Raw genomic sequence first — 10,199 nt, forward strand, 5'->3', positions numbered from 1 at the left:
AATTTCATTTTTGGGTGAACTATCCCTTTAAGTGCACAAGAATCTTTAATTCCAATATGTTTGGTATTTGTTTGATTTTAACATATTGCTAAGCTGATGACAAGACACTCCAACAAGCATAAAAACATTACACACCCAAATATTGGATAAAATAGTCTTTTTTTTTATTATGTGACTGAGCTATATTTATTAGTAATTGAAGATGAAATGCATTATGAGATTGTCTTCTGTGCAAACTTAAGCCAAAAGAAGATATACTCTTAAAAATAAAGGTTTCAAAAAGGAGGTTTTACCGTGATGCCATAGAAAAACTATTTTGGGTAACTCAAAGAACCTTTCGGTGAATACTTTTTAAAAAAATCACTTTTTTTTTTTTTAGTGTGAAGAACAATTTAATAATTAATCTTTTTCCACTATAAAGAACCTTTATTGCCATGGAAAGGTTGTGTGGATGATGTTAAAGGTTCTTCATGGAACCACAGATGCCAATAACTCTGAATTTTCCGGCTTTCTGTGGTATACAGTAGGTGGCACTATTACACATTTTCAGAAAGAGTACTGAATCTCTGTATCAGAATACAGTGAAGAAGAAGCAGAAACAAGCAGATGCATATGTAAATTAACATGATCATCAAGCATTAAACAGCATATAAATCAAAACTGCCCAATGTTACTGAATGAAATGTCAGCCCAGGAAGTGGTTTAAGACTGTGAAGCTTTGGGGAAGTTGATGGACGCGATCTACTTCATCTATGTTTTGATCATTTTTGTGAATCCGATCCAGATGTATCAAATTATTTTCTGACAAAAAAAGAATGCATGAAGCTTGAATAAAACATTTTGTTTTGTTTAAAAGCAGAGGTGCTGTTCTTTCTTTTGACATATTGTATGTTCGGATATTCATACAACAAAGTATTCTGGGACCATGAAAATTTTGTGAAAATGCTCAAAAATGCTGGAAGTGGCTGGCAACATAAAAAAAAAAAAAAAAACGCTGGTGGGGAAAAAGTTAAAGGAGGTCACACACCAGATGAGAAGAGCATTGCAGCACCCATTGCATCTAATTGGTGTCAATGGGTTTGAAGTTCGGTGTTTGAATAAGCAGAGGTTCTTCATGGAACCACAGACGCTAATAAATAACTGTTATTTTTAGGAGTGTATTTTAGAAGCATTTTTTTTTTTGGTTGCAGCCTTCACATTTGGAGCGTGTGATGCCACAACTATTACAAAATATCACAAATATTAAACACAAATATTACGAAATGTCAAGCAGTGCATCAAATCAAATACCTGGACAGAAAGGTTCCTGATGTGAGATTTTTAGTTTCAAGACTTGCCAGGCAATTTGTGATGCCAGGAATCAGAGCCAGTTCTGGAGACACAATGGCAGCCGATCCCACCGCTCGTGCCACCAGCTCCAAAGCATCCTGGACGTAATGATCCAGCGAGTGCTCACCCATGCCACCATGTGCAAGAAGACCCATGGGCAGCCCCTCTGTCCGCAATTCCTCCACATTCTGAGAGTCTCCTATAATCCAGTGGTAATCAGGAAGAATCAGACCAAACTTTGCAATGGTAGTAAAGATTCGCCTTATATCCCTGATGTCACATCCAAAGGTCACTATAGTAGATGTCGAGTCCTTAATGGACTCTAGTTGAACTTGCAGGGACATTTGAAAGTCACTTTTGGAGCTGCCATTGGTGGATATCTTGAGAACTGTCCCCAGATGAAATTTGGAGTTGTTATGGAGCAAGAAAACAAAGTCTGAAATATTCATCTGTTGACACATCACCAGACTGACATCATACCAGTTATTCATGGACAGCAGGGAGAAGATGAGATCTGCTTGAGAGGTTTGAGGGTTTTGCATGGCCATCTGGAAATGGAGAGAGTTCTGTTGGGAAGAAACAGATGAGGTTATCATTACAAAGAGATGGATATACAGTACTACGGATCTTGTTTGTCAAACATCCAACTAGTCAACTGGTAATTCCGACTAGTTCATCTGGAATCAAATCATGATTCATAATGGCATAACAGTTCTGAGTTCGAGGATGTGAACCGCCCAGAGTAGTACATCCTGGTTGTCATCTATAGTAATTACAACATTCCGTGAATGCATCTTTTAATAAATGCTGTTGGCCTTTTTAGGCCATCGCAGTGTATTTACTATTTTTACTATTCTCCATCTAGTTGATTTTACACATCCCTTCCTGTCTGCCAAACAGATGGAAGGCGTGAGTTTTAAGCCCAACAGATAGTTATCGTAAATGCATGATTTGATGGAAGAGTCTCCTTCTGTTTGCAGATTGAGTTTCGAAAGCAGATTCTCCTCTGAGGAAAACACATATTAAGATTTCCAACATGATGTCCAAGTGCGCAATTCTTTGCTTCTGAAAACAATTTCTTTTAAGTGCTCTCTGGTTCCATTTATGATGCATGGAAATAGAAATGCATCTATTTTAGAATCGTCAAAGTAGTTCAACACATTTGAAAGTTGACAAGTCCTCTGAAAATAGTCTGTTCAATTAGCATCCTCGAACGCTTTGAACTTGCATTTATTAACTGCATCTCGTTGCTCTGTCCAAAGACAAAACTCATGCAATTAACCACAATGATCTGCTTATTTTTGAAATGTTAGGAAATATTGGCCAATGGACCAAAATGCTGATTTATTGTTTGATTTTCCAGTTACTTGATGATGGGCATTAACATGACTAGGAGCAGTGTTGCCAAGTCTGCGATTTTCCAGCAGAAATTTGTTGCCGTGGGTTAATATGTGATTTAGACTGAGGTGGAATCCCTGAAAGCAGGAATGCGATTGGACTAGTGGTTAGTAGTTTTGAGTACCAGTTAGGCTGGTTTTGTTACACAAACCTGGCAACCCTGACTAGGACTCTACTGAGTCTCAGGCATTCCCACCAAAATATGGATGTAGAGTATTTCAGATATGGAACGAACATCTAAACGTTGCCCACTAAGGACATCCAAAAACATTAATTACGCAAGGTCTGGGATCTCAATGTTTTAATAATATAATAGCTATTAATAACATGACATTGTCCTGCTAAGGAAATCAAGACCTTAACAGACACTGCCAGGTGAAATGTTTAGTCGAGCCATTTAATTTCCTCTGGGGCTGCAATTATGCGATGGCAGAAAACAGGCTAATCAGAACTGATTAAGGAAACGCTTTCCAGGGATTTATCTCAAGATTTCTAAACAAAGTCAGACTTATTTTCAGTAGGAGTTGTCTTGAAATCTAATTGGCCTAACCGGTGGGAGAGTAATAAGTACCACTAACAAGTTAAGAAGAGACACTTAAGAGGTTTTGAGTGGATACATCATCCCGAGTAAGTTTTATCTTGAAGGAGCCCATGTCATTAGATGATTTGCAAGCTGGGATACAGCCAGATATTACTGCTGTGTCATAAAAAAAAGCACTGGAGGGTGATACAATTATGTGCGTTTCCAGCAGCTTTGAAGATGAATGGGTAAAGATGGGTGATTTGATACAGCCCAGTTCTTCAGGCCTGTGGAGAGTGGCTTGATGGACTTTCTGTTTGTCTTCTCGTAACCTTGAAACCTTCAACATATCCCAGAAGGAATTGGGAATAATAAATGATGAAACCACCAATGATGTGAAATAACATAGTTGTTGTAATGGTCTTTAATAATATAGACATCTAATTGTCACCTGTGTTACAGTGGAAATTATTACTGTCACCTTTTTCATAACAATGGGCAAAATAAGACCAAATGTTCATAACTTTGGGAAAAAAATTTGATTCAGAAATAGAGTTTGTAATGTTTACTAAATTAACAATTCATACAGTTCATTAAACTATTAAACACACATCTCCGAAATGAAAAGTTTCACTTTAATGTACTATAAAATTACATGAATAAAGATACTCATTAAAAAATAAAATAAATAATGACCAACAACAAACAAACAAGCAAATAAAATAATTAAAAAATAAAAATAAAATAATGCCAAGTTCTAGAAAGAATCTAACAATTTGATTCTTAAAATGGTATTGCATCCCTAATTTAAATACACATTAAAATGTCAATAGCCTTTCTGTGTTAACTCATGTTTTTGCAAAACCTTGACAATGATTTTCCCTTTGGGCTGTTTTGCTGCTGATGTTTTAATAAATAGGCAATTACTACATCATCATCAAACTGTAGACTTTTTTTCTTCACATTTCAAATTCTTGATTCGTATTCAGTAACACATGGTAAATGTCTGCTGTTTTAGCATTCAAAATATGTTTTTTTTTTATCTCATTCTTCCTTCCTTCCTTCCTTCCTTCCTTCCTTCCATCCAGTATTTAATGATATGCAATCAAATAAATTGAAGGTGTTTTATCATATTTCACCATACCTACAAATCTCTGTTTATGTATGTCTGACTTTTACTTAAGATTTAAGTATTGAGAAGAACCAAATATATAAAGATCAAGGAATTCTGTTATGGCAATGGACCCAGAAACCTTTGTGTTGAAAACTATGAGTTTTGTATTTATCCACCGTCTATGAGCACAATTCCTGTTCTGACAGAAATCAGTAAGGCTCAGTAACGAGCACATTGAGAGACTAATTGCTATTTGGACAGACAACAGACACCGCGTAAACAAAGACCTGACCAGAAGATGGTGCTAACTTCAAAAGATCAGATATCAAACAGCTCAGTCCTCAGGGTGCTCAGCAAAACGCATTTTTAACAGACACTATGTGTCACCATCTAAATAGCTGTCTTATTTGTGGTTTTCACTGATCCAGTAGGTGTCATAACAAACTTCCAATTCCATTTCCAAAAAGCAATTCCACCCTTTCATCAGACACAGTCAGTTCTAGTAAGATTTAAATATAGGCAAATATATTGTGAACATTTGATACCAGTAATTAAAACATCAGTTGTACTAATAAATAGCACTGAATTTATGATTTATACACTAAATATGAGACATGCACTCTTAAAAAAATAATTAAAGAACAACAAAGCCATTAAAGAACCATTTTTGGTTGTTACTCAAAGAACATCTTCTTAAAAAATATATCTTTCTTTCTTTTTTCTTTTTAATAATCTGAAGAACCTTCTTCTTCCACTATAATGCAATGGAAATATTCCATTAATGTTTATGGTTCTTCTTGGAAATGATACCAATAAAGAACCTTTATTTGTAAGAGTGCGGGATAAAACATGTTCAACAACAACACTGTCATTAGTTTTGACAAATTTAATTTGTCGTTCTGTAAAAATATACTACACTATGACTCACACCCCCTATCACTGCAACTTAAAAATATAAGCTTTTAACAACATTTGTAATAACCATAACATAACATCATAACATAGTCATAACATAACGGACTTGAAACTTACGAAATGCATGCAATATGAAATGTAGTATGTATTTGTGTATGTTAATTTTATATGTTAATTTAAAAAAAGAAAACATTTTACAGCTGTGTTATTGAGTTATATAATTATATATATATATATATATATATATATACCCACTTGTTTGAGCGCGGTTTTACTTTTGGAGGCCTTGTGGGGGTTATTCACTGAGCTTTTAGTCCTGATACCCCTCCAGCCATGCTCGTGCCCACGTTGGGTGATCGTGTCCCACTCTTCCCACGTTTCTCTGTCTGCTTCCCAGTCCGGATCTCTCCCTCTGAGGGAATCCTGCCTGAACACTCGAGGCTGCAGGTGCAGAGCTCCGACTCTCACCGTGTGTCCGATCCTCTTCAGAATCTGACATGGCTGTGGATGCGCCAGAGATGCCGGGGGAACAAGCAGCATTATCAAAGCGCTTGGCGTAAGTAAGGAGAGCCACAGCAACCTGCCCAGCGCACCCCAGATCCAAGAGTCCGGCATTACTCCAAACAAGCCTCGGTTAAGCTCTGGAAACGACGGGATGCGCGTCCACCTGCGCGCCCGGTGGTTCCTGCACAGCGCTGGATAGATGATGGATCACCGGTGAATCTCCTAGACGCAGCAAAGTTGCGCTCCTCTCCAACGGGCTTCTGAGGGATCGCCAGCAGTGCACATGTCCAACGCGGCTCGAAACACTCGTTGCTCATCTCAAACGCGTTTATGGACAAACTATTCTCGGTACGAAATAATCAAGTGTGTGTTGTTTTTACGCACTCTCCAAACAGGTGAAAAGGCAGCTACTAAAATGCAAAGTGACTGTAAAAACCCAAAAGCGCTTATATTCTCCAGATCAACGTAAAGAAGTCCAAGGATATGAAACAAATACTTAGATTTTCCATTTATTTTTTATTTTTGCATGCAAACCTGCATTCCATCCTGAATTTGATCATGAATAATCGTGACGGATCTCCAAAAATGTTGATAATTTACATGCAAACTATGTCAGAACAGAAACGAGCGTTTAAATGGCTTAAAATGCAGTTTAAACATGTTGCGCAGTTCCGATAAACTCACACAATGGCACTGGAATAGTGCAGATTATTGGCTGCGCTGTGCGTTTAACCCCTTCACTGCTGCACTCACACCTCTGCTATACACAGACACAGACATTGATGGATGTTTTTATTTGCATATAATTTAAATTATATATATATATATATATATATATATAGCTTTTTTTCTTAAAAAAAGATAAGCAAACACAACAAAATAACTCAAATTGGATCCAATTTGATTTTATCTGCATAACACTTTTCACAATACAAGTCAGATTTAAGTAGAATATCGCACCAGTGAGTAAGCTAAAGGCAACAAAGTGGCAAGGAAAGCAGATGTTGTTTACGCTCATGCCAATTTTCCTTAGATAGTTTCACAACACTTTATCTAAAGAAGCAGCCAAAATACGTTACACACCAATTTTGCTGAAACTAATTCTGATTGGTTAGGAAGTCTAACCTCTGCCTCTCCCTTTAATCATCAGCAGTGCTGTCATTCTATCACTGACGCAATCCTGATTTACAGCAGGAGAGGTTGGATAAGAGGAGGGGCGTGACACCAGAACAGTGCTGTCAGTGAGTGATGAACAAGAAAATCACCACTGCCATAAATATCACACATCATTCTTTTGCCGAGACTATGCAGCCAGAGCACCGGTTGTCCCCTGAGGTCCCGGTGGGTCATAGCTTATAGACAGGTTAAACAGATGACCTGAGGACTTGACCTTGATCTCATTAGAATCGATAGGTATTTATATGCAAATGGTTCAACATAGTTTATAGTAAAACATGTAATTTGACGTTATTACAAAATACACTTTTTAAAACTGACATGAAAGTTTCTCTCTTAATGTACACTTAAGTGACATTTTATTTAGTATATTATCTGCAAGTCCAGTTTACTAAAATATATTTTAAAGATATATCCCTTCCAGCGGCCTGCTACTCACATGAGATCACAACAATTAGCAAACGGCAATGATTTAATCAATTCTGATGGACATAATCAAGACCTTCCCAATTTTCATCATTCAAGAAGCATAATTTGCCACAACAGGAAAGAAAATACAGCTTCAACAGCTCTATGCTCTAAAATATTTGTTGTTATAAAAAATATGTTATAATGTTATAAAAAAAAAAATTATGATGATGACTGAAAAATAGCTTGAGTGAAAACTTTTTCAAATATGTTTGTTTTTTCTCTAATATTTAGAAAAAAGATATTTGATGATGAAGTTTATACTAAAATGTTGGATTTTTTTTTTCAGTGTTTTGTTTTAGAACAAAGGACTACACCAACTAGCTAGATCATACATTAATCTTTTTCAACTGTAATATTTGAAAATTATAATATTTGAATTTTCATTCTCACAATAAAAAACTGTGGTGTATGCACCGAGGGACCCGGTTTCTTAGTGGTCAGCTTGCAGTTTAATGCACCGAGGGCTGGTGTTCAGCTTCCTTTGGCAGTCTTTAGTCATGCAGACTGAGGCTTTGGAGACTCCTGGCAGTCAGAAGCCTGAGTTCCTATACTCATCTGGTCTATAATCAAAAGCTTTTCCAACCTCATGGACACAGATCATCTCCTTTATTTGACATTTTTGTTAATGAAATTCCAAATTTCTAGTCTAAATCAAATGAATTGTCATTCAGATAAATGACGATTACATGTAACTAAAAGCAGGATGATTTCTATAAATCACTAATTATTATTGATTCAAAAACAAGTGTGGAATGAATGAATGACATCCTGGAAATTACCCCAGCATGAAATCTACCATATCGAAAGCATTAAACTCAGAGGTGTGCTTTCAGCTGGTGACTCTTTGACCCTTCATTGACAAGCCGCTGTAATAAATCTCATCTTCTCATTCCTCTCCTATCAGACTTAATTATAAGAGTGGACCCAAGCAGCAGGCGTGACTGGTTGCATCATCAACTTCTAATGCTGTGCTGATGCTTAATGTAGGTCATGAGAAAATACCATTGTGACCTGTTTTTACGGCATAGTAGGGGTTGTGGATCACAGACACGGTTGAAAAAACCGTGCTAAATAAAAATAAATAACATTTCTACAACTCGATTACATGGGAAAACATCACTATTTAACAATGGCTCTACCTAAGTTTTTACACTGCAATTTCCAGGTGAAATTAACATCGAGGCAGTAAAACACTAACAGATGTTGTCTCTTTTCACACAATTTATGGTTATGGGGCAGATTATCAGCGAATAAAGGCTTGGAGTTTTAAAGTGAAATGTCCAGTGAGTGGCGCTAATGCCGTACGGAGCAAACATGTATAAAACTGCATAATGTTCAAAAATGTTCAAAAAGAAAATTAGGCTTTCTTTTTCAATACTCTGGCCCATAATCATAATTTGTGTGAAAAGAAATAAAGGATGATAAAATAATTTTTTTTTAAGTTTTCTCAACTTTAGATTTTTTAAGTTTTGCAGAGATGTTGGTAGAGGTAAATTTTTTTTTACCGCTTTTTCTGACATAGTAAACTTGCTCGGTAGCTCACCTGGTACAGCATTGCACTTGCAATGAAAAGCTAAAACATGTTTGGGTTTATTATTTTATCTCAGTCAGGTTTATTGTTAATTTCAATTGCGATAGGGGTCATGAACTGCCTTTGTTTTTATGTTGTACTGTTCTCTGAGGTCCACTTACAATGTTATCAAGAGTTTTACTTCAAAAAGCATCATAATTTAGAAGTAATAGGCTATTTTCTGTCCTGATTTTAACCCCCCTCATCAGAACACTCTGTTTGAATAGGCGTGACGGATTGTAGACTCAGAAGTAAATGCCCACTGCTATGATTTGCTAATAGTTCTGTATTTTTGACAGCCTACATCCTTCATAGATGGATGCTGCTGTGATTTAGGTTAAAAACGCAGAAATACTCAGTACATATCAAACGATCTGTAATAGACAAAGCAATAGTGACCACATAATAATAACAGTTACTCACACTTGTGTGGTGCAACATTACTAACTGCTTACAAGCAATACATTATGATTTTGCAACCATTGTGTATCCACAACCACATTTTTTCCATGATATTGTACAGCTTAATTAACCTGTATTTGCAATGGAGAAAAATGGTAGGGCTTATAGTGGCTCTTGTGGATGATCACAAGTATTTCAGCAACGTATTTCAGGTTGCACAGAAATGTAGGCTGTGTCACATATTTAATAATTTATGGTCAACAGTTTTGGTTTTCTGTTGCTTGTGTCCTGGAACAAAACCAGATGAGAACAACAGCAGTATATCATTGATTATATTGGACATTGATGCTTAGTATCACAAAATGAAATGTGGGTTACCAGAATGAGGACACAGGAAAATTCCATCAGGATTGTTCATTTCAACTTCTGTCAAATTGGAAAAAACGTCATACCACAAATCACACATATAATGCAGTGTGCTGTTTTGGAAATCTCATCTAAGCTGGAAAAAAAAGGAAAACACACACCAGCTCTACAGGTAATAAAAGCCTAGCCAAGTAAATGTTCAGGTATTGCTGTATCTGTCTGGGCATAAGTGTAAGATTGGCTAACAGGCCTGGGACATCTAGATTTGAAGTACTTCTTGGATGTACACACTAGAAATAAATTTGACTCATATCTTTTTGGTTCTATTATATTTCCTTTGCAAAGTAATGCATTCAAAACAGTTAACAGTAAGGAATTATATTTGCATGATTAGAGATATTAGAGCAAATGTTTTTAAGCAAACCTAGGTGCAG

General features: G+C 36.4%; 1 protein-coding gene across 1 annotated transcript in view; it reads right to left on the minus strand.

Moving 5' to 3' along the window:
* The window catches only part of LOC107702562 (glutamate receptor ionotropic, NMDA 3A-like), a 15,589-nt gene extending 9,814 nt beyond the window's left edge, over positions 1–5,775 (minus strand). Inside the window, exons 1-2 of the mRNA XM_016504919.1 lie at positions 5,644–5,775; positions 1,291–1,895 (exon numbers count right to left, since the gene is read on the minus strand). Of these exons, the coding sequence (XP_016360405.1) occupies positions 1,291–1,895; positions 5,644–5,775 (737 nt within the window). The remainder of the gene's footprint in view (positions 1–1,290; positions 1,896–5,643) is intronic.
* Positions 5,776–10,199: the final 4,424 nt, after the last annotated feature.

The sequence above is a fragment of the Sinocyclocheilus anshuiensis genome, unplaced genomic scaffold, assembly GCF_001515605.1.
Source record: "Sinocyclocheilus anshuiensis isolate Anshui unplaced genomic scaffold, SAMN03320099.WGS_v1.1 scaffold210, whole genome shotgun sequence".
NCBI classification, from domain to species: domain Eukaryota; kingdom Metazoa; phylum Chordata; class Actinopteri; order Cypriniformes; family Cyprinidae; genus Sinocyclocheilus; species Sinocyclocheilus anshuiensis.